The sequence below is a fragment of the Pteropus medius genome, unplaced genomic scaffold, assembly GCF_902729225.1.
Source record: "Pteropus medius unplaced genomic scaffold, Ma_sr-lr_union100, whole genome shotgun sequence".
In the NCBI taxonomy this organism is placed as follows: domain Eukaryota; kingdom Metazoa; phylum Chordata; class Mammalia; order Chiroptera; family Pteropodidae; genus Pteropus; species Pteropus medius.
In genome coordinates this window covers 9464599-9489121 of record NW_024340692.1, presented here as the reverse complement: position 1 = coordinate 9489121, position 24523 = coordinate 9464599, and the positions used below count along the sequence as shown (strand labels likewise).

The 24523-nt window shown below is 36.0% G+C and overlaps 1 protein-coding gene across 19 annotated transcripts in view; it reads right to left on the bottom strand.

Moving 5' to 3' along the window:
* Positions 1 to 24523, bottom strand: part of PTPRD (protein tyrosine phosphatase receptor type D) — a 467045-nt gene that overhangs the window by 362254 nt on the left and 80268 nt on the right. For all 19 annotated transcript variants that reach the window (XM_039877795.1, XM_039878308.1, XM_039878028.1 and 16 more), the window contains exon 2: positions 9495 to 9661. In XM_039877795.1, the coding sequence (XP_039733729.1) occupies positions 9495 to 9558 (64 nt within the window). In that variant the 5' untranslated portion in view covers positions 9559 to 9661. The remainder of the gene's footprint in view (positions 1 to 9494; positions 9662 to 24523) is intronic.

Here is a 24523-nt window from a genome sequence, read left to right as displayed (position 1 = left end):
TCATTTTAGAGGAAACACATTTAAGTTATGGTTTAATAATCCTTATTTTACTTATTGCTCTACTTCCCCATTGGGCTTAAAAGTAAGTCCAAATATGTTAAATCACATAAGCAATAGAGATTTATTTTCCTAAATGGAGGAGGTTTATCAGAAAAGATTGAATGCTTTCATCTACATCAGGAGTCAGTCAGGAATCCTGTTGCTATAACCCTGACTAAATGGGAGCATGTAGAGAAAAAACGTATTAAGGTTCCCGTCTGTCCCGCAAGTCTATGTTGGCCAACATCCTCCAGTTATCGTCCTGCTTTTTGTGTGTACTTACTCCTTAGTCCTCTCCAGCTATATATATCGATGACGGGAAGAACAGACTTAAGTACATGTTTCCAATGTAACACTATTATCCGTTAAGACAAACAGAAAACTGTCCAGAACTAAACAGCTAAAAGTAGACACTTTTGCTTTTGTTAAACAAAAGCTTCAGTGTTCAAAGTCAATATTCACTGGTACAAAGGAAATTTCAATTAAGCTATTTAGACAATGAATTTAAACTTGATCAGGCAACTGCACCAATCCTTCAATGCGCTTTTTGTGAAATAAAAATTTATTTTGTCCCAGTAGAGGACGATAGTGTCCAGTTCAAGTTTCACAGGTAGATATCCCAAGAATTTATGTTTCCCTACATTTTGCGGAGCAATCCAAGCTCCTTACAAGGCCTACAAAGTCACATGACTAGCCCGTCTCTGCCTCTCCTATCTCTTCTCCCTTGCTGTGTTCCAGTCTCCTGGGCCTTATTTTGTCCTTTGAGCACACTAGGCTTTTTCTTGCCTTAAGCCCTTTACAAAGCATTGCTCTATCCACTTGGGTGCTCTGAACTCCCACTTTTTCAATGACTGGACCCCTCCCATCATTCAGCTTAAGGGTTATATCTCACTCAGTAATACCTTCCTTGATATAAAATGAAGGAGTGCCCTGTCCCCTCCCTAATGCCCTCTCTTATTGTCATAGCACATCACCCTGTTTTATTATGTTTGCAGCATTTATAACTATCCAAAGTCACACTGTTCATTTACCTTTTGTCCATAAGTTTGTCTTGCTGCGCCTCTCCTCCCTAACCTAGCTCCACTCCAACTAGAATGTAAATTCTGCGATAACAAAAACCAGGATCTGGCTTATACGGGCACAGAGTAGGTATTTACTAAATGAAATATTACTTTTAAATTAAATGTTGTGATTTAAATTTACTTTTAAAGGAAACATACAGATATTAGAGAGGTTTTCTTTGTATAAACCTGAAATCACCACAGCTTAAATCTGTGAGTGACCTTTTTAGTGATAAACAAATAACAGCTATTTCTTTTTCTCTCACTCCTTTATAGGCGCCTTAAAAATTTATGTAACAATAACAGCAAATAACTAAGAAAGAAAAGAAAAACTACTGAAATGTATTTAGTTTTATAGATCCACTATGCTTTCTGTACTTTTAACTGAAAAGCAATGTATTGTGTGCTGGTTTTTTTAAACTAAATATGTAATTTATATTTTATTGTCATACTTAATAACTGCAATATAAAATGATTATCCTGGTTGTCACAATACTATGCTGTGATTTTGCAAAACCCATCACAAATTGTAGAGTGAACTGAAAACTGTCGGAGATCAAAACATGAAATATCTTTTGTAATAAGATAGTAAACTTAACTCATAATTTTAAACTGATTCTGGATTCTGCATTTTCTTTATGGATACTAATATAAATTTAAATTTAAATAAAACTACCTGAACTCAAGAACCAAAAAGTGAAATTGTAAGAATGGGCAGTGATAAAATTTTGGAAAAGAAACATAATGCCATGTCAAAAAAAAAAAAAAGAGTCAAGTCCTTTTTATGGCTTGGTTTTCTTTCATTCCAAATTATAGTAACCTGTTGATGGCTCAAGTTTTAAAAGAATGTATCTTCAAAAAAGTCAACTAAAAAATATTCTTAAGTGTCAAGGCAGCCCGGTCTCCCTAACCTCCACCACTGTGCTTGCTCCCTACTTTCTCATCTTCTGCAGAATTTCCAACTAGCCTCTTATCAGATCTCAAGGCCACTCTAGCCCACTGAGGCTCCAAAGCATTTCCCTACCCTGCAGCCACACTTATGTTTTTAAAATGCAAATCTCTTCCTGTCCCTCCCCCAGGTGTTCTTAGAATAAAAACGAGACTTTGAACAAGTTCTATGAAGCCTCGCATTAGCAGATCTTTAAGTCCTAGTCTAACTGTATCTGAATTCCTTGTCTTTCCAAGGGCCTGGGATCCGGTCACATCTATTCTTTCAGGCCCTAGAATACATTGGGTTATCCCTGTCTTCGGGTATCTGAGTACGATCTTTCTCAGACTCCAACAGCTCTTTCAGTTGTAGTCGACTTCTATTCGTTCGTTAGACACTAGCTCAAAAAGCATTCCCTCAAGAGCTATGCATGTAATTAAATTTAACAGAATTATATACGTCTTTTAAAAAGTGAGTTGAAAGCTGCCCTTGTTAGCACAGCAGGCTCATAAAAAATGAGTTGATGTAAAAATTGCTCGAATCTGTAGTTTAGTTAATACTATTGTGCCTATGTTGATTTCCTGATTTGGATAATGTATTGTCGTGATGCAATAAATTATTATTGGGAGAAACTTTTAACTTCTTTTAAGTCTAAAATTATTTCAAAGTAAAAAAAAAAAAAAATCATTCCTTAAGATGTGTATTACCCTTTTGAACAGATGAGGCACTTAGCTCCCTATTTTCTATCTTCATAATACTACAGTTAGAAAGTATAAAATTTTAAGATTGGTGTTACATATTTGCCTATCTCACTAAAGCAGCAGTCCCCAACTCCCTCTCCTTGGCCTGTTAGGAACCAAGCCACACAGCAGGAGGTGAGTGGTCAGTGAGCGGCAGAGCTTCATCTGTATTTGCAGCAGCTCCTCAGCGCTAGCATCACTACCTCAGCTCTACCTCAGATCATCAGGCATTAGATTCTCATAGGAGCACCAGTTGGGGACCGCTGCCCTAGAATATAAGCCCTTTAGGGGCAGGGATCATATCTCTTTATCTTATCATTATATTCCCACTAGTTAACTCAATGCTCAGCACAAAAGACGTGTTCAATAAACATTTAAAGGAACTATTAAATACATGAACAAGCCAATCGGGCAACGTCTTTTGAAAGCACAGATGTAATAAAGATACATATTTACATTTTTAAAAGATACTGCTCAAATTATGAAGTTAATGGGATAATAAACGTCAGTAGAGATCTAAACATGGATGCCTCTAATTTGGAAATGATGCAAGCTAATGAGAAAAAAAGCATAATAGCAACTAACATTTAATCCTGTTATTCAAAATGCTTTGAAAGCAGCTCTTTATTTAATCCCTATGATAACCACATCAAGTGTGTGTTATTTTCAGTCTTCATTTTACAGATGAGAGGCATGCAGAGATTTTTAACTTGCCCACGGTCAGAATAACTGTATAGCAGAAGCAGGATTTGAACACTGGTACTCCAGGTCCTGAGTCTATATTCTTAAGAATTACTTCTTGCCTGGATATAAAGTCTGAAAATCCCACTTGAGAAAGTTCCAAAGAGTGAGCTATGAATTCTGAAGATAGATTACAAGCTGATATAGGACAACACTTCTTTAAATCTTTATATCTCCATCATTTTACACAAAGCTTTTCATCCAGCAAGCATGCGCGTACACACACACAAACACACACTAGCTTGGTGATTGAATAAATGAAGCTAAAGCAAACTGAGGAAAAGAGGAAAGACAAAATTATAGGTGAGGGAATTGGTTTCCACACAATTACTTTTCTCTTTGATTCTTCAAGATGGATACTGGTTGGAGGTTTTCTGAATTAACTGAAGCAAGACAATATATGCAGGAGAGTGGGGGCTCCCAAACAAATGAAGGTTATTTGAAATAAGTCAGATAAATAGTAGCTAACTGAGGAAAATTAAAGAAACTGAAAATGCGAAGAGAAAGAAATGAGGAAATCATAGAACAGATTAATTAATTACGACCAGGCTATTAGCAATAACAAGAAGTAATTCACAAATATTTTAGATATTGTTCTATCCTTTGAGCTTAGAGCCTCATCACAAGCAGAGATCAAAGATAACAAATATGTTATGCTTTGGATTAAAAAAAGATGCAAATCCCTCTACACTCAAAATGCTTTGAAGTGTACACATTTGTTGATTTTGAGACATATTTTTAACCTTACTAGGTAGATACAGCTCTGCTGGGAGCAATTAATTCAGAAAGCCTCAGAAAACTCTGCAATGGGGCTAAAGGATCAGTAAAATAGCTGGAATATTTTCTTTGCTGCAGACAGCTGGATACTGCTAATTTAACTACTTTAAAGTGAGGGAAGGAAGGAGGAGGGAGAAGCAAGATTTTTAATTTGCCACACCTTTGTAAATTCAGAGGAAAGGAAAACAAGGAAGGCATTTATAAGCATGGTAAATGAACTGGCTTTCTCCCTGCTCTCCTCAACGCACATGTCTACTCTAACTGGCCAAAGAAAACAACACACTTTCCTTTCAGGTTGCATATACCAAAGGGAATCTAACCAAAGAGCTGGGTAATAAGTAACAATTTACCTTTTCTTTTTTAAACAGCTTTACTGGGATGTGATTCACACATCATAGAGTTCGCCCATTTAAAGTATACAATTCAATGACATTTAGTGTGTTTATACTCAATTAGTAACATTACTCCAATGTAACATTAGAACATTTCATCATCCCAAGCAATTTACCTTTTAAGGGACTGTTTAATGTTTTGTGATATACATACATACATACATACACACATACATACATACACACATACATATATACCCAACCACTCATAATCTAAAATAAAAGCAAAAAGACATTTTTAATGAAGTGTGAATGTTCTTAGTGTGAAACGGCCCTGTTTGCTGGGTGGTATGCATTTTGATAACATAAGAAAGACATCCTTTCCATTCTTAAATTCATTCGGGGAGGTCTAACTACTTCAGTTAGGCTATTTCTCAGAGGAAATCATTTGCTCTGCCCTTTAATCCAATCGTTTTTCTTTTCCTTAAAAATAAATCTTGCTTTCTATACAGAATAATTTCTGGCCATATCAGAAACTACTCACTCCCTTCCTTACCATGTTGATCTCCATATCTAGCTTTTTTGGCCCACAGATTACTATTTTTGCTTACAGTAAATAATTATAGCTCCACCCTTTGAGCAACTCAAGTGCATTACAAGAAGCAACAGAACAAAAAGATGAGAACACTTTCCATTACCCATTAGACCAAGCCAAATAAATTTTAAATTGGTAAGTCTAAGATAGATTTTTTTAAAGCTTAAAAAAAGCAGATATGGTTCATATTTTTCCCTCGTAATCTTCAGCTTAATTCCTGGAACAAGAGTTCTATACAGGCTATGTACAAGCCTGTATAGAGAAGCAAGTTGGGGACATCAACGTGCATCAAGAAAACCTGGTTTATCAACCACCCAGATTTTGATAATCTGTAGGTCAAATGAAAGAATTTTAGCACAGCACCTAACATGAGTGCTCAATAAAAATGTTAGCTAAATGTTTTTGAATAATGATATAATTACATATAATATTTATTAAACACCTACCCGTATTTTATATAAACTCATTTAATCTTCTCAAAACCCAGGGTCTATATCATACAACATCACCATCATCCACATTTTAATGAAAGGGAAACCAAAGCAAAGAGCATGATATATCATGCTCCAGATTACAAAATGACAGCAAGAATTTAAAAACAAACTCTGGCTTCAGAGTTCATTTTCTTAACTATTACCTTATGCTGCCCACCAGGAAATACATAAGGGAAAAATGGTTATTTTAAAACATAGATATCAGTCTATTCTCTAATGCCAAAGAAATAAAGGAGATCCCTGGATATAGTGATATAATACCAAAGAGAATAAATTGTTTTCATATAGGACAGAAACAAAGTGAGTAAGCACAGGGACTATAGGAAGGTCTCTTAGCAGTAGAGAAGGAAAATGAGGGAGTGTTCACGATCTGAGGTTTAAAAAATGGCAAAAGGCAACAGAAAATGGATGAACTAAAACATTCGAGGAATTAAACTATCAAGATTTATGTTTCTAATGAAGATCCAGTTAACACTCAGGTCCAATTATAGTGGCCAAAGTGTAAACTCAGGTCTAGCATGTAACAGTAAGTGGTAAGCAATTTCATTAAAGTGAAAGCAGTTTGATGAAAAAAGGTGCTAACAGCGTGTTCTTGGCTGGCATCTAGTTTAAAACAAACAAACAAACTGGTAAATCACAAACTAAAGCTCCACATGAGATAAAACTATCAGAAACTATTATGAAAACTCAGTCAAAAGAAAAATATTCACCTAGAGATTACACTAATACTATATAATCTAAATTCACCTTGAATTTGCACACATGGTATCACTGAATTGACTTCAATCAGGCCACTACCTAAACTAGAAAACTAGCTAGCCTGGCATGAGGAAGCACTACTCCTAGTGCTCAAACAGAAGTCACACTTAATTCTTTCCTGAGACTATAGCTCTAACATGTGTACGGGCATTCAAGAAACAGCAAGCAAAATCATTCTGAGCATTTGAAACATAAGAATGAAAAGAAATAGATCCATGAACACATCTCGACTTAATAGTGGGGACCTGTAGGGCATTTTAAATGGTCAATGGCAAATACTATAATTTTCTGCTAAAGGGATATTATCACAATTTTTCAACCTGGGTTTGAACAAAAGCTCCTAAGAGCTCTCCTGCTTAATGCAACATCACACCTAACACTTTGCTATGGCGTTCTACACAGGAGATTATAATCCTAATACCTTAGCTCTTTGAAGTTAATCATTTCAAAAAGGAGTGAATTGAACATATTAAATTAACATTGTAAACGAGAGTGGCTTCTTTGCATTCCCTACCCCCTTATAGTCCTTTCTTCAAAAGAGGGGGAAAAAGTATTATTTCATAGTTCTCAAATTGCTCTGACAAGCTACTATTAAATTTTGAAATATAACTCCTGATCACTTGAAAATACAAAACACATTTAGTTAAAAGGAAAAACAAATATGGCTAAATGTACCAATGAAAGCATAGAGAAAGAAACCAGTGACGCAGGTAATGGAAGCCTAAGAAATATTCTTATATGATGGTGAAGAAATCATATTTTTCTTCAGTGCTACCTATATCTTGATTTTGTTCATGTTTTAAGAAAAAGTGAAAGCATAATTTAATGGGTTATAATCTAGATTATATTTGATCAATTGTTCTTTGAACATTCTTAGTGACTAAAATTATACTTGCAGCTCCATCGTGTGCATTCATGTACCATGACTATCCTCCAGTAGATCACTAAGGGATGTTTTCTTATTTTAAAATGTACTTTTAAAAAATGGGTAATTTTTCCTCTTTCGCCAGGAACACTCAGGTTACACATGCTATTCGCCAATGCCAAATGAATCTGTTAAAGGAAACATATACTAAATCAAGGCTGAGTAGACAAGGGCAAACTGGACAAAATTAATTTGCAAAGAAGAAGCCTGTATCTCACTTTTTAGTGAGAAAGAATGGATTCTTTTTCAGGTTACATCTTGAAGTTGAAAGCTGATATCACATGAATATATACCATGATAATATCTTAATTTAACTAAAAATTGCTAATGTGTGCCTTTGTTATTGCTTTTGTAAGACCCTACTGTATAGGAAGTGTGATGAATGAGGAGAGCGAGAGGGCGAAAGGGAGGAGCAGGATGAGAAGATGAAATAGGTGATGGTCATCTGTAGTACAGACTGCTTTTTAAAACATAATTTTAAAAGTATTTATTCCTAAACTCTTGACATCTGTCTGTCACTTTCCACCACAGAACCAGGCAAAGGAGTAGCTGCTAAGTAGAAGAACATTTTTACTTATCTGAAAGGATAACTTTATAGGCATACGATAATTATATCTAGTAACTTTAAGGAAATCTCTTAAGAGGAGATCTGATATTAGAGTGAGTTCCCAGGGTCTTCATAAGCTTTTGCCAGAAATTAACAATTGTAAAAAAAACTTACTTCTCCACTTCAGCCGAAACAGAAAAATAAAGCCATATGCTTGATTTATTTAATAAAGTAAATTTAGATTAGATTAAAATAGATTTTGACATAAAGGGCTTTAAAATAACAAGAGCATCTTTCATTTGGGTCTTTTCCCAGTTAATTATTTGCTGGCATTGTACAAGAAATTCCTTGGCTTCGTCCTAAACCAACACTCCCAAGTGCTAATTAGGAGACTATATACATTATTAACCAGAGAATGTTGTGCTTAAAACATGCATGTTCCATATGTATCTTATTATTAACATTATTCCTTTCAGTCCTGGAAAGCTGTCTTTCAAAAATATTGCTCCTATTTAAATAACGAAATTGGCAGCTATTGAGGAAATTCTTGTCAAAATGCAATTTCATAGGTAGTGGCCAACGTGACATAGGATCCTTGTCTTCAAAACATCCTTAACATGAATCAAATTTAATCTCATTGAAATAGTCAGTGAAGAGAAACTTAATGACTGCAGATGTATATAACATTTTAATAGTACCAGGGGACCCCCAATGAGAATGGCCAGCTCTCATGTGAGCTAAACCACTACTGAGGAACCAGATACGCTGTGAGTACAGGCCAGAGACATGCCTTTTCCCAGTACTACTGATTCCAAAGGCCACAAGACAGATGGGAAAGGAAACATATGTAAACAAGGTAGACCTAATGAGTCCCTAATTATGAAAGAGATATGATCTTCTCATTAATTGGCGAGCTAATTGACCACAATCTCAGTTTCATACATTGGGTCCAATAATCCAAACTTTTGTGTCTGTATTCCCCAGAATTCTCCTCACATTTCCACACTCTTCATCCAGCCACAAAGTTGTCAGTTCTGCTTGATTTGTTTGAATACTGTACTCGCCGACAGCTGTCGGAAACAGTACGTTAGAACAGCTGCTATGACAGCTACAAGGGGCTTGGAAGTTTAATTGGGCTCAATGTGACATTGTGTGTTTTTTTAAACATAGAAATACCCGCAAAACTAAAGAAATTTCTAATGTGTCTGAACAATATTTACTTATTGGCAACACCGATTGGTTAACCCCAATTTGAGTTATATCATTGGTCTCATAATATCTTTGCCACCCAACTGGTAAAAGCATCAAAAAAAAGGACAAAACAGTAGGAGCAGTTAGATGCACAAAAAAAAGGGGGGCATTAAGAGAGAGGAAATGGTAAGGGAAGTCACATCAATAATCTCTTTCAAAGGCTGGCTGATAGCCACGGAGGATCCCACAGTGTCTCAGGATTTACTTCCAAAGGAAACGCATTCAGAGGCCATGAGCCTAGTGCCAAATGTAAACAAAACCACTCTTTGTGGTCACAGACCCCTAGAGCAGGGAGAATGGCTTACTCTCAGCATCCGCGCGGAGGAAGAAAGCGAGGAGCAGCAGCAGTGGCCTGGCTGCACGCACCATCCTGCAGCCTGGCAGCAGCACGCACTGGCAGCTCGGAATCACTGCCTCTGACGCCGCAGCAAGTGTGTCCGATCTGAAATTTCAGCTGGAACACTTTCAGAGCCTGTAAGGGGAGAGAAAGAGAAAAGAAAGGGAAGAAAACAGAAAGGCAGCTTAGATTCCTCACTTTTTTCCCCTTGTTCCATCGCAACCACCATGAGAGACACAACCCATTATAAACACACTACATTGTAACTGGGATGCCTTTGTACTAGGAAGTAAATAACTTGGTTTGCGAAATGGGACAACCCTAGCCTATCTTGTTCCCATTTTCAGGCCATCCTAAAGCCAACCACCTTGCACTTCACTCTCAGCTATGCCATCTTTTGGCCAACACTCTATAGGAAGAAACTGTCACTTTTTATAAAACATTAAGTGAATATACTGGTGGAAGAAAGCACACCAATGCTACAAGAAAGATTTAAGACAAGCTCCACTACGCAGAATAAAAATCTATCATTGACAGAATAATGGCAGCTGCTTTCTTGGCATCGGCTGAAATTACAGGGCTAATTCAACTTCTCCAGTTAAAGAGTAGAGGTTAGAATTTTTTACACTAGCACATTTGGCTTCTTCCCCAAAGACACATCAACGTTCAAGTCTAGTTTGGGTTCAATAAGTCAAAACAATAGTTAGCGCGAGCCACTTTGATTTAACAGGATTTTTATATGCCTCCTGGGCAAGGGCTTAGTTTTCTCAATCTTCTATGTAAAATCAATAAGCCACAAACTATTTTTAGAGAACCTACTGCGCGCAAAGCATCAGAGATGCCACTCAGCACAAACTGTTGGAAGGTACAAAAATTAGTCAGATTCCTGCCTCTGTGACTTTCCAGTTTAGTAGGGAAAATGAGACAGATACATCAGATGACTAGTACAAGTTAATAAGTGATTAGTGCCAGGAAGAAAAACCAAGTAATGCCAGGATCAGGAATGGCATCATGGAAAAAGAAGTGTCTCAAACTGGGCTTTGAAATGTAGGCAGGATTTTATCAAGAAGAGAGAAAAGCATATCAGGAATTCTATGCAAAGGCTGGGCAGTGGGATACGAACTTTGGAAAAGGTGAGTTGCCTGGTGTGCCTGGAGCAGTTTCCCCAAATGTCTACACACATCAGAATCACTTGGAAGGCTTGTTGAAACAGATAGCTGGGCACCACTCTCAGAATTTATGATTCAGTAGGTCTGTAGTTAGGTCCAAGAATTTGCATTTTTAACAAGGTTCTTGGTGATGGTTCTGGGATACAGTTGGTCCAGGGACCACACTGAGACATTTGGTTGACATGATGGATCCATTAGGAAACCAAAAAAAGATGAGGCAAAAGAAAATGGTTCAAGCTTTAAAAAAATTATGTCACGGAGAGTCCAGAATGCCAATCTAAGTCAACCAGCCTTTATTCAGCAAACCGCAAAGGGAGCTATTTAATGTTTTGTAGCCAAGGAACAACATGGAACTAGGCTTTGGGAAGATTAACTGACAGCTGAATGTGGGATGATTTAGAAAATGCTATTAGCCGTAGCAGGAGTCCCAGGTGAGAAGTAACACAGACCGTGAGAGCGATGGTGGTCTTGGTGAGAATGGAAAAAAGGGGAGCAATAACTGGCTTCAGCAATAATTTGAAGTATGACTCTTCAGTGATAATTGCTCCTATAGAACTTTCAATAAATCTTGCACAGCATCTTATAGAGTAGGCTTATGAGAGGGAGGGAGACTCACAGGAAGGGAAGGAGGGGGAGAGAGAGAGACAGAGAGAGAAAGAGAGAGGGAGAGAGAAAGGGAGAGAGAGAGAGAGAAAAAGAGAGAGAGAGAGAGGCTGAATGCTACTGCTTCCTCTATCATTGTGAGAAGATCTTGAGAATGACAATCAGAATTCATTTCCAGAATGAAACAGTATATCTTTAAGTTTTCTATATTGAAATATTTGAAACACAAAATTCTTGACAGGAAATACTAGAGATATCCAGAAATAACCTAATCCACTAAAATAACTTGTCTTTAAAAAGTATAGTAATGCAGATACTATAGTAAGTCTTTTCTGAAACTGAGCTTAGGTATGAGAATAAACATTTTTTAAAAGATATTATCTTCTTCATTACTATGCATGAGTGGTTTGAATGCAGGAAAGATAAAATTTAAAAAAAAAAGGGAGGAAATTTTCTAATTATCGTTCCACTAAATAGCCTTTTTTTCCTTTATAGCAAGATTTGTGGGTGGCATGAAGAAGCAAGTTGTACATTGAAACACATCTACTTGAAGCCAAAAGCTAGCCAGCTGCTCCAAATCAGCTATTGTTACCAATCTTATCTGGAAAACAACTTATCGAGTAGTTCACAGATATCAAATGTTAATTCTCAAAACTTCATAGGAAAACTGCTAAAGGAATCAGTTTCCTCCCCCCGCCCAACCCCAGATCCTTCTTTCACTGCTCCCATCCTCATGCCAGCATTTCAAATGACAGCAAAGTACAGGCGACATCAGTCCTGTCGGACTCAATTTGTGTCTGTGCAAGCGTATCAGAGCCAACTGCTACATAATGACTTGGTGCGATCACAGAGATGGAGATGTACGAAATGCTCTCTCAGGGAAGAGGTGATTTGGCTTTTTCCCCTACTTGATTGAAGTGGCATACAAAAACCAAATTCTCCCAAATGAACCTACACATGTTACTGCTGGACTTGCAACAGTGACAGGATCTAAGAAATGAACACAGAGATGAACATCCATATTTATACATAAATGGGCTATGCCCGGGAAAGATACAAGACAAAAGGAAATCAGAAGTGTGAAGATCAAACCTCTTCTAGATGTTCATTCCAGCCAATCTCCACTCGGTATTTTGTTTATTACACAGAAACATCGCCAAAAGGACAACACTGGTTTTGTGAGGTGAAATTTAAATTTTAGAACAAAAATGGAAAACAGACTTCTAAGGAAGCATTTACAGTGGAAAATAATGAGGATGAATGAATATTACAAAACATTTCCATTAGCCTAGGGAATGGGCTGCCAAATACTTTGCCATGAAAAGAGCAAAAAAAAAGGGTTCGGAGATATTAAAAGTACCATGGTTTACCCTACATCACAAATTATTCTGCCTTTGTCCAACAGGCCTAAACAGAGGGCCACTCTTTGATTTTTATATGCCTTGTCCTTTGTGTCTTTCCTTAATTTAGACATGCAGATAAAACTGAACCATCTAGATCAGATAAAATAAAATAAAATAAAATTTACAACCCTCTGGTTTCTTACTGCTCACAGCACAAATATCTTACAAAATAATAATTTTGTCGATTTCAATTAGCTGAATATCTACTTTCGCATTTATGCACGTATGGTTAGAGAAGCTAACAGTTCAGAGGGCCAGTGTATGCAATGTAATTTGAAATGCAACGACAAAAAGTACACTTGCCTAAAAGCCTGAACAAATCACTGCTTCAGGTGATCACATAAGCTGACACCTACCCAATGCTTTATCTTCAATTTAACATTGTAATCCTTTTCTGTAATAAGTATGTTTGCATTCAAATATGAATGCTGAAGAATTTTTTTTCAGCCTTCTGTATTGTTAGTACATGTTTCTGTAGACTGTGTTAAAATAGAAAAAAAAAAGGCAAAATGGAGCTTTTCTTCTTTTAAAAATGTCCTTAAAATATCCTAAGAGTCCCTTAGAGGAATGAGTGATTATGTGTTTTATGTAGGAAATGACAAAATGAGGGTGGAGTATGTTGTCGTACCAGGAAGCAAGGAAGCTTTCAGGAACTATTAGGTTGTACCAAAAACAGGAGCCCAGGCAATGAGGCGCCCACCAATCGAATGCAGAAAAATCTGAGTGGCAAAAAGAATAATAACTGCAATGAACGGAAATAGCTCATGTTAAAAGCCATGTGTTCATATTTTAAAAAATAATTTAAAAAATCATATTGGTCATCCTAGGAGGAAGTTAAGAGCCAAACTGTTATTTTAGAGAGAGAAAGAGAAAGGGGAAAAAAGCATTCAAAAAAAAAAATCTCCATAAGGACTTTAAAGAAAATTACTGCTGTTACTAGAAAACTATTATCATTGTTTATTTTTAAACATTTTACTTCTTTCTACCTTATAACAACCCATACTCTCAATTCTAGACGTTATAAGCAATAATATTGTGATGATATTTAACCTGAGCACATCTCCATCAGTTGGGGGAATGGCATAGTAAGGAGGACGTCCCAAAATGCTGTAAAATTCTTTTTATCAACCTCCAAAATCAATCAGGCCTCTATAAATCAACAAGAACAGATTTCCCATCATTTAAGAGAAATAACCATTTGTACACAAAATGTTCTAGCCGGAGACTCCAATTTATAAAGCAGACAAAAGCAGGGCTGCTGTGGCTGAAGGCAGAAGGAATGGAGGGCCCTGGACTTTATAGCAAGCCTTGTGGAGGCTTCTGGGGCACTCTGTGAATTCCCTGTGTCCTGCGCACAGTTAGAACAAAAAGAGATGAGAAACTAAAAATCAGCTTTCAACATTTCACTTATTCATGAGGATTTTCCGAGAGAAAATAGTCTCTAAATATTTCATCATGACCCAAGACAAGAATCCTCCAGCATTGTTTACTGTAATTTTCTGCAGGATAGAAATGTTCTTTAAGTGAACTGACTAATTTACCATGTTAAACATGGCTAGTGCGACTGAAAAAGTAAACATTTTACTGCATCTGAATTTAGGTTTAAATAGCCACATGTGGCTTGCGGCTGCTCTATTGGACAGTGCGGACTATATAGCTATGTGTTTCAACAGCCCTGAACAGCACAGCTGTGTAAAGGTCTCGATTTTCTGGGCTGGGAACTGAAACAATGAGGTGGAAATCCTGAGTCCTACAGTCCTTGGCTTCCTAATACTCAGTCTCGGAAGACTCACTGTGTTATGTGAGGAAAGCCACTTAACATTTATTTGGGTCACTCACTTCTCCATCCCTATCGCTTACCCATCCAAAAATGATTGTTCCATTTTTTAAAACTATTTCATAGAATGCAAAGGGAGGATCGATAAGTGGCAAGTGTATAACTGGAAATTTTCCAAATAGAAATAATGTAATTAAAAGAAAAAAATTGGTGTTTCATATTATAGTTAGAAGACCCCTACTCTCACTACTCTCTCTCACTAGTCCCTATGTGGGATATAAGAGAAATGGGTACTTCTGACAGCAAAGGCATGCCACATTCCATAGATGAGAAAGATAAGCCAACTACTACACATGCGCATGAAATAATTTGTATAATGTTTCTGAAATGACCACAATTCAATTAATTAACCTCAGTGAGGGATATGGAAAACAAACATATTTTTAAATACATGCACTGCCAAAAGCCTCAGTTCAATTATAGAAAACACTGCTGAGAAAGAGAAGGGCAATAGTACAAGATTATTATAATAAACAGGAAAAAATAACAGCACATCCAATAGACCTCTGAATCAAAAACTCAAATCTAAAGTCTATAAGAAATTATTTTTATGAAAGAAATTCAAAACTCCTTAAATTATACTTTCACATAATAGCACATCATGTCAGAAAGTAATTTTTCTCTATTTTTCCCTAAACATGTTTTCATGACAATAAATTGGGAAAAAAACAAGGAGTTTATGAGCTATTACATATAAATACAAAGTAATAGCTCAATCATCTCATTTTTGGCTTAGGCTATGACTTAATATAAAAACAGTGGTGACTATAAGTAAGCGCACAATAATTCTTTGGAGAAATCAACCGAATTATAACAATAACTGAAGAAGAAAAGAATACCTATCAATATGGATACCATAAAAGACTCTTTATATGTTTAGTTCTAATACATATAGAGAAAAGCCAATAACTTGAGCTTTATATAACATGATTCACTTTCTAAATTACTATTGATGACATCCCTATAAGATTTCAAATAACGTTACATTTGAGGCACACGCAAATACTAGTTACTTTCATAAATGGCAAAATGATATTATTAACTTTGATCATTTATTTTTCCTTTGGGAAGTAAAAATGAAGTACTCCATGAGAAATGAACAGAGAGAGGAGGGGAAAAAGCCAAACTCATCTCCTCGCCTACCTATTTTTCTCCCCTACAAACAGAATTATAATTCTGATTTCAAAAGTAGGATAGTTTTAGAAAAAGCATCTAATTTCTTTAAACAATTACTGCATGTGATAACTTCAATCTAGTTTTATGTGATGCTAGTGGAAACTTGCAGTGGAAAAGTTAAAATAACGAATCTATTCAACATGGTGTTGAGACTCTGCTATTTGTTCCATTCTTCCAAAAAGATCTTTTAAAAATGAGAAACTGATCAATCTCACAAAGTAAAGACAGATTTGCAACTCATTCACTTGCCATCCAAACAACAAAAGATAGATTCTATTATTTTAATCTTTGGGCATTTCTATGCCCAAAAAGATATGAATGATATAAAGCCATCACTCCTAACTCACTATACCTGATTTTCTTTTTCATTTTTTTTAAATCAAAAGAATATCTGCATGCAAAATATTTTTTAAAATGCATTTAATATTTAAAACATATTATAGATAATGAGTTTAATTATCATCATGTGCATTTTATTTACTTTATTTCCATCAATACATAGTAGAAATCTAGTAATACATGACAAATTTACTATGAAAAGTAAATTTTAATTCATTTTGTGAAGAACGTACCACTCCCTTTAGTAATGATTACTTTTTTCTTTACGATTTTTTTTTTTTTAATGAAAAAGTCATTACCAACTTTGTCTACTCACAGGTGTCATTATATCTACAACTCCCTCCTCAGAGTAATCAAAGCTCTGGACCACTGGCTCTCAACCAAGAATGATCTCGCCCCTTCCTCTGGGGACATCTGGAGACGTTTTTTGTTGTCATAACGTAAAGGGAGTTCTAATGACAAGTAAGGTATGGAGGCCAGGAATGCTGCCAAATATCCTACAGTGTGCAGGACAGACTTCTCAACAAAGAATTATCAGGACAACGTCAAACAGCGCCAAGGCTGGGAAACACTGCCCTAGAAGAGTTCACTAATGTTGATAAGAAATTCAAAATGAAAAAAAAGGGAATTTTCAAGGCCTGTTTTCAGTTCATTGTTTTCTAAACCCATCAACCAACTTCAAGTGTTTCCAGTGACTTTTAGTACATATACTTGAAACAGATTTGAATTTTGGGGCATGGAAATCAAAGCAATAAGGATGACACCCAAATTTCTCTTTTTGTCCTAAGCTAGAATTGGAGTTGGCTTGCTTATGGGAAGTTCAGTTCACAGGCTTAAGTTACATAAATACTGTCACCAATTAAAAAAAAAAAATGAATCTGTTAAATGACGCAGATACTACACTGATGTCAGTCACTGAATAGATATGATTCCCATCTCTCATGATGAAAGCTTAGCTCTTCTCTGAGGGAACAGTCCCAGGATCAAAATATTCAGGAAAGTTCTTTCAGATCACTGCCAGCAACAGAAAATGGAATGGAGAAAGGCCATCCTGAACAGCCGGGGAATGTGGAATTATAGGATATTCTCTTCATTTACCCAGTTTTGGCCTCATGAGTGATCTCATAACTCTCTGAAAAATCTATGAACACTAATAGTAGAAAAATTAGTTTTTGTGTGGAGAAACCAAATAAATGGTCATTAAGCCAAATAGAAACATAATCTAAAGAAACGGTGGAGAGAACAAATATTAATCACAGATATTCAATATACACTTTTCTCCCCTCTCACCCTGAACATTTATTTTATTCAATTGTAATGTTCTCTTATCGTTAGAATCTTCTTAAATGAAACCACAGATTAATAAAAATCAGAAAAAAATTACAGATCCTCTTGGGCAGCCCCCTCATTTAGCAGACAATGAAAGAAGTAAAAGAACATAATGGAATTAATAACCTCGGGATACACATATGGTTCATCTCAGGAAAGGGTTAGGAACACAGACCAATTTTCTTTCTTCCCAGCATCCTGCTTCTATCATCTCTGACCTACTATAATGGAGCTAGCTAGCTTGGGTAAAGTCATGATTAATTCAAAAATAACCAACATAAAGTTCTCTCCTTTAGAGAAACAATGTAAGAATTGAGCCAAATTAAGGAGAAAAAAAAAAACCTTAAAATGTGGGTGTAAGAAGGAAGAATTAGGGGATCTCACTGGATAAAAATATTCGAGAGTCATTGTCCTCGATAGACAAATAATTCACAAATGAATGTCTAACCAGTAAGTCAAAAATTCTCCAAAGGGTCAATCTTTAACGCGGTAACCCATTATTATGTATTTGAGTATCTTAAGTCAGTTTATAGGTGTGCTTGCAAATAGAAATGATTAACCAGAAATCGTTTTTTTAAATTCTCACGTTAGTAATTGAATTAATAACATGCAAACACATGTTTATAGAACCTTAAGTCGCATTTATTTTGTATATTACTATCAAGTTCTTTTTTATAAAGTTTTTTTCTCTTTTATTTAAATTTTAGCAAGGATACATGTTGACTAATTGTGAGTAGACAGGAAGGTGTTAGATGATAAATTCACGGTTACACAGGATAGTTATCCAGGTGGAAAGATGCCAGCCCGAGTGTACTTTATTATAAAGTTGCTGAGGGCAACAAGGCCACATTGAAAGAAGAAATGAAGACACACAATATTTTTCAAAAGCAGTTGGCATTATAAAGTGATTTGATAACACAGTACAAAAATTTCCTGCAGCAATAAAAGCATTATGCATTTCCTATACTGAGACGTATCAGTCTAGCAATGAAAAAAAATATTTTTCCCATAGTCACTCTTTCAGAAAATATATCCGAGACCTCGGGAAAAAAGCTTTGTAAAATACTGTCATTTTTATTATACTTCTATAAAATACGCAAACAAAATACACAGTACAGATATCAAAAAAGAAGTTTAAAGTCATTAAAGGCTTACTTACAAATGATATAGTAACCTTCTCAATACCAATTTCTATATACCAATTTTAAACTTAAATAACCATCCTCATAACTGAAAGAAAAGCAAATGGTGAATGCTAACATCAACCAAACTTCTCTAGTGAATTTAGGCATCATCATAGAGGTCTTATGAAACAGATTTTTATAGCTCAAAGTATAGGAATAGCCAGGTACTGACAGGAGTAAGAGCGAGCCTGGGAAGCAAGCAGGAATTAGGGCTGGCAGGCAGATACGAAAAGACAGTGTGTGTGTGTGTACACACGTGTGTACAAAGGCCGGGGGGGCAAATATTATTTGATAGAGGATCACGTCCCAAAGTAAAACGCCATATATTTAGGAATTTCTCTATATTTTGTGGTGTGCCCAATCATGTTTCCATTGCAAACTGAATAGGTTGAGCCTTTCTTTTATTGTTTAATGTAATATTTTAATCATAGATTTATGAGTATTATATTACCTTGTAAAACATTCTTAAAAGCTACACTTTAGGAAAATGTGCTCACATCCTCCCACAACACTTATCACTATGGTCAAATTATTAATTGTACAAATCATCATTTTCAAACTTTAGATAGGTGGATACATTCCATACGTAAATGTGGTGCATATAGACTATACACAAATATAGCTCATGCTTTGAAATGCATATGAAAATACTTATTTATATATCACTCAAACCTACTATACTACTAATGAACTAAATATATTGCCAAATGCACAAAATTAGAAATTTAAAAAACAAGATAAAAAATAAACAGATAGAAATAGAAGTTCTATAATTTTTTCCTAGACCACACAAATCACTGAAGTTCACTGCTCTAGATATCCTGTAGCTTTTTTCTTTTTTCTTTCACATATATTCCAGGTGTCAGTAGATAAAAAGGAGAGCATTTACTGATTTGTCCCTCAACCCCCCTTCTTGGAGTCAAACACTTGTTGCAATCACCAAATGTTAAAGGTTCTTTGTGACAGCTGATGTCAGCATAACGTAATGAATAGAGGAGAAAAAACATTGTTGCTTTTTGAGATTTTCATACAATGCCCTCATTTTATAATTGCAAACCATCTACACTAAGAAGAATAACTTTACACATCAATTGTGTTTTGTTTTAAGAATGAATTCCTTCATTCTTTGGCTCCATGAATATTCTTGAATACTAAGCATGGTGATAGGTAGATATGAGCCATACAAAGTACAACACCAGGTCTCTAATAAATTCTGTGTGAGGAGACAGGAAAATACAAGTAATTGAAAACAACAAAAAACTAGTAAGTGCTATAAAGAAAACCAGGTGTCAGGTAGAGGAAAACTGGTCTGTGGGAGGGGAGAGGGATGACTTTGGATAGGGTGACAGGGAAAGGCCCTGAAGAAGTGGGGTGAGCCTGACTGAATAACAAGACAATATGTAGAAGAGCTTTCCAGGCTAAGGGGCAGATCGCCAGTGCAGAGGCTCAGGGGCAGGTAAGAGCTTGGTGTGGCCGGAGCCCAGTGAGCCAGGCAGAGAGCAGCATGCAGTAGGCTCAGAAACAGGATGGACCCAGGCTGCACAAAGCATGTAGGTCAGAATGCCGAGATTGGATTTCATTCGAAATGCAATGGGAAGACACCAGTGGGATTTATGCTATGGAGTGACATTGTCTGATTTATATTTAGACAACTTCTTCAGTGGCTATATGTCAATGGTTTTAAAAATTCAATTATCCCTCCACCACCCACCCTGCTCCAACTTTCTGTAGAGACTTCCAATCCATTTATTTGAACATAGCCATTGTTCTCCATTGTGAAGTTTTTGACCCTTCGTGTAAGCCTCTCAGCTTCACTTTCCAGGAATCCTATGGCTGTATCCCCTTCTTAAATCTGTTTAAATCCATCAGAAATAATGTGTGGCTTTTTTATGTTTTAAACTGATATCCTCTGTTCCTATATAGCAACAGGCCCTAGAAAACGAAATGAATTTTCTTCTTTGTCCCAGGGCTCCCCCACAGAGAAGTTTAACACACTTTAGAATTTCACTTGAAAAGTAAAGTACTTGATTTAGCTCTCATTTGCGTTCCTGAAAACTAGAAAAAAAAACATCTACTTTCACGTACAAAGAAACGTTGGGAATGCTGGTTCTCTGTGGTCACACTTTTAAATCTGTGATGCCAGATAGGGTTTCTGCACACACACACGTTTAAAATTTTTTTAAAAAGTTTCTGAAGTTTGATACATCAAAGTCTTGTTTTGACCCTTTAAAACCTTGTAATGTTAGCAGTGATATTAATACCCAATAGAACATGGGCATTTAGACTACTAGAAAACAGAGCCTTGCTAGTACTTCAAAAATCTTTTCTTTCAGGATTTAGGAGCTAGATACTGCTGTGAGTCAATTGCTGGCTAGCTTCCCAAATTAGCTTTTCAGTCTTAGTTATCCTTTACATTTCATCCTTTAGTCTTCACTCCAGGATTTCCTCCATTATTAAACAAGGCTTTTAACACCCCAATATGAAGTCATTTCATTTCTTACTTTTTCTTATTAGTTACCTAAATAGACTAAAAATTAGCAGTATTTAACCCTGTCTTAAAAGTCCATTATAGAGCACTACAGTTTGTTGTATGGGAGGTGTGGAAGGTTATCAAAAAATGCCACCTTACTCTGCACCTCAAGAGAAGAAATCTATTCTGCCTCTGGTTGGTCCCACAGCTTGTCCTGGGCAAGAGAATAGGGCAGAAGCAATGCTGTGTGACTTCTGACCCAACCCTTAAGAAACCCAAAGCATCTCAGGAAGCAGCTTTGCATGTTCTCTTCCACTTGCTGATCTTGGATCCCCTGTCACTTCCACCATTTAAATAAACCCAAGCTAGCCTGGCGGAGGATGAGAGACCATGTAAAACAGAGATGAGCTGCCTAACTGAGCCATCTTAGACCAGTCATTCCCAGAGGACCTGGCAGCTGACCACAGTCTCATGAGCATGCCCAGCAAAGATCCTTCAGATGTGGCCCACAACAGCAGAACCCCCTAATTGACCCCAGCCTGAAGTGCCAACCCAGAGCATTGTAAGATAAATACACATATGTTGGGTTAAGTTACTAAGTTTTAAGATACTTTAGTATACAGCAAAAGCTAATGACACCAAGGGTTAAATATTTATCTCATCCACTATAAAATGAAGTTGTGTGTTTTTTGTTTTTTTTTTAACGTATGTTTTCTTCAATACTTCATCCCACTTTACTCAGGTAGGCAACTTGGCTTCTTATGGCTGTATCTGAATTAATTTGGTCCTCTTGACAGGCATCAACTAGTAAAATCACTGTCACTAACTTTCTGATTTTAAGTAGTGTATCGTTCTGTGATTTAGAAAAAACAGTAAATTAGAACATTTGTGCCTCTTTATTCTTCTTTGAATTATAAATATTCTCTGCCACATAGCTCATGGAGAGCAAAACTGTTCTAAAATTTATTTAACCATTGGCTAAAATCATATAGCATGACGTTCTTTTCTGGTGATATAATTGAAGTGACGTACGTGTCTGAGAGCTCAATTGATCTGACCAAGTGTACTGACAGGTAGTAGTCAGCATAATTTTATCTCCATAGATGTTGTTTTCCTTAAGCGGTTTCTGCCCAGGGATAAAGTCCACAATTCAAGTTAGGTTAATAATCTAAAAGCAGGGAATTTTCACTTGAACTTCTTAAAGAAATGACATTCTAAACAGTCAGTGTGTATTCCTCAGGCCAGTTTCTGACAGCATGTTGGATGTGTCTGTCCTTGGATAGAAGCTAGTCAACTTGACTAGTTATTAGAATGTGTGAAAAGTGAGGAGACATGATGAGTATTAAAATTAATAAGTGCATTTAGCAAGGTTGCTGAATATAGTCAATATAAAAAATCAGCTGTATAATGTTTTCAAAACAATTTTAAAATAAACATTTTAAAATGTGCCATTTCCAACAGCACTAAAAATATTTCAAAAACCTAGAATAAATGTACCAAAAGTTGACAAGAATTCTATCCCGAAAATTACATGGCATTAGTAAGAAATTAAAGATGACTGAAATGAATGGAGGATCATAATATGCTCATGGTTTGAGAGCCTCATGATTGTTAAATATTCATGACTTGTGTGAAAGTACATATATGAAATATGTATGGTATAATCTTATTTTGCAAGATACATCAAAAAATTCAGCAAACCTATCGACAGTTTTTCCCAGCTCATAGGGTAATGGTGATGGTAGTGGCAGTGGTAGAGTTACGGGGTCTACCAGTTAGCTACACTGACTGTTTATACTCTTTGAAGGGCACAGTACTAGACTACTCAAGAGTAAGTTTTGTAAAGTCCTAGAGTGGCAGTCTTAATAAAAATTACGGTCCAATCTTCAAGCTTACTCCATGGTCAGGACTTTCCAATGTATGTATATAAATAGGTCAAAGGAAGCAAAATCCTCAAAACAATAACTTGGTTTCAAAAGTGCATGTTTTCTTTCTCTTCTTTATATACAATAGTTGGCGGGGAGGGGAACTTGTTTAATGATAAAGTCAAAGAGTTAAAATATGGCTCCAAAGAGTCTATAAACAAACATTTATTGAATGTCAACTCTCTGGATCCCACGTCCTGCTAACACATGTCAGACACAAAGAAGATTAGACAAGGGCGACTCCTCTAAGGAATCTGCTGTTTGTTTGGAAATACAGGATGTGAAAATTAGAACAGCATAATAATATGTGTCAGGAACTAAATAAATAGTTCTAGTAATAAATATCCATCCATGTTTAGAAGAGGAAAATATGATCTCAGTGGTCAGGAGCAATCTTGTGAAATTTGAGGTATTTGATTGAGATCTTGAAAAATATGAGAATCTTGATTTGAGAGGAATAAAAGGCATTTCAATGATAAGCAAAAGATTTAGAGGTTGGTATGTTCAAAACATTTTTGGGAACCAATAAATGGGCCATTATTATATACACCTTAGGCTTGGTATGACAAGAAATTAAGACATGGGTAAAATCAGTTTGTGGCAGGCTTTCAAGACAAGCTGAATTTATTCTGCAGGGCAGTAAATCTCAAACCATCAGCAGAAAAAGTAGAGATAAAGCTGGAGTTAGTATCTGCCAAAGAGTGCATATAAACTTCAAATGTCTTAAAGAAAAGTAGTTGTTAGTACTATGCTAATAGCAATGGCTGTCTTTGGATATTAGTGAAGTAGGTAGTAATCAATTATAACACCGCATTCCAAAAGTTCTTATTGAAATTAAACTATTGCCGTGATAACATAATCCCAATTTTGTCCTTAATGGCAGTAGACATTTCTGATTTTCTTGGATTCGATACCTACATAAAACACACAACATCCGTTTTATAATTTGAAAATCTTGATCCCACAGAAGCGGTCTAGCAGTTGGGCTAAATGGGTGTTATATGACTCATTTTATCCTTATCTTATTTCAAGAAGATTCCAGAGACAATTCCTGACATCTCCATGCTTCGACTTCCATCTGTGTGAAATGAAATAATGGCTGTATCTTCCCTACCTCAACAAAATCAATGAGCAACAAAAGCACATTAAAATCAGGGATACACGAAGGATTTTAAGAAAAGAAGCTTTTGTCCATTCTCATTAAAAAAACAAACTTTAGCCAGCCTTTCTCAATTAGGGTTCATTGAGAGAATTATGCCCTACAGAATACAATTTAAGTGAATCTTTTTTTCAGTTCTCTCAAGGATGGCACAAAGTTATACCATTCTAGGTGCACAAGACAGAAATTAATTCATTGCATACAATAGATGTCTTAGGACATTAGGGCTGAATGTTCTTGTAAATTCAGAATGGGACGAGCTAACCCTATATGTTATACATGAATTAGACTTTGGTATTTGGTATCATTTTAAGAAAAATTTAAAAAGCTTAATGTTTATGTCCCTATAGATACAAAGCACCACCATATTTTAAAGAAAAATAAAATAACCTGGAGCAATGCT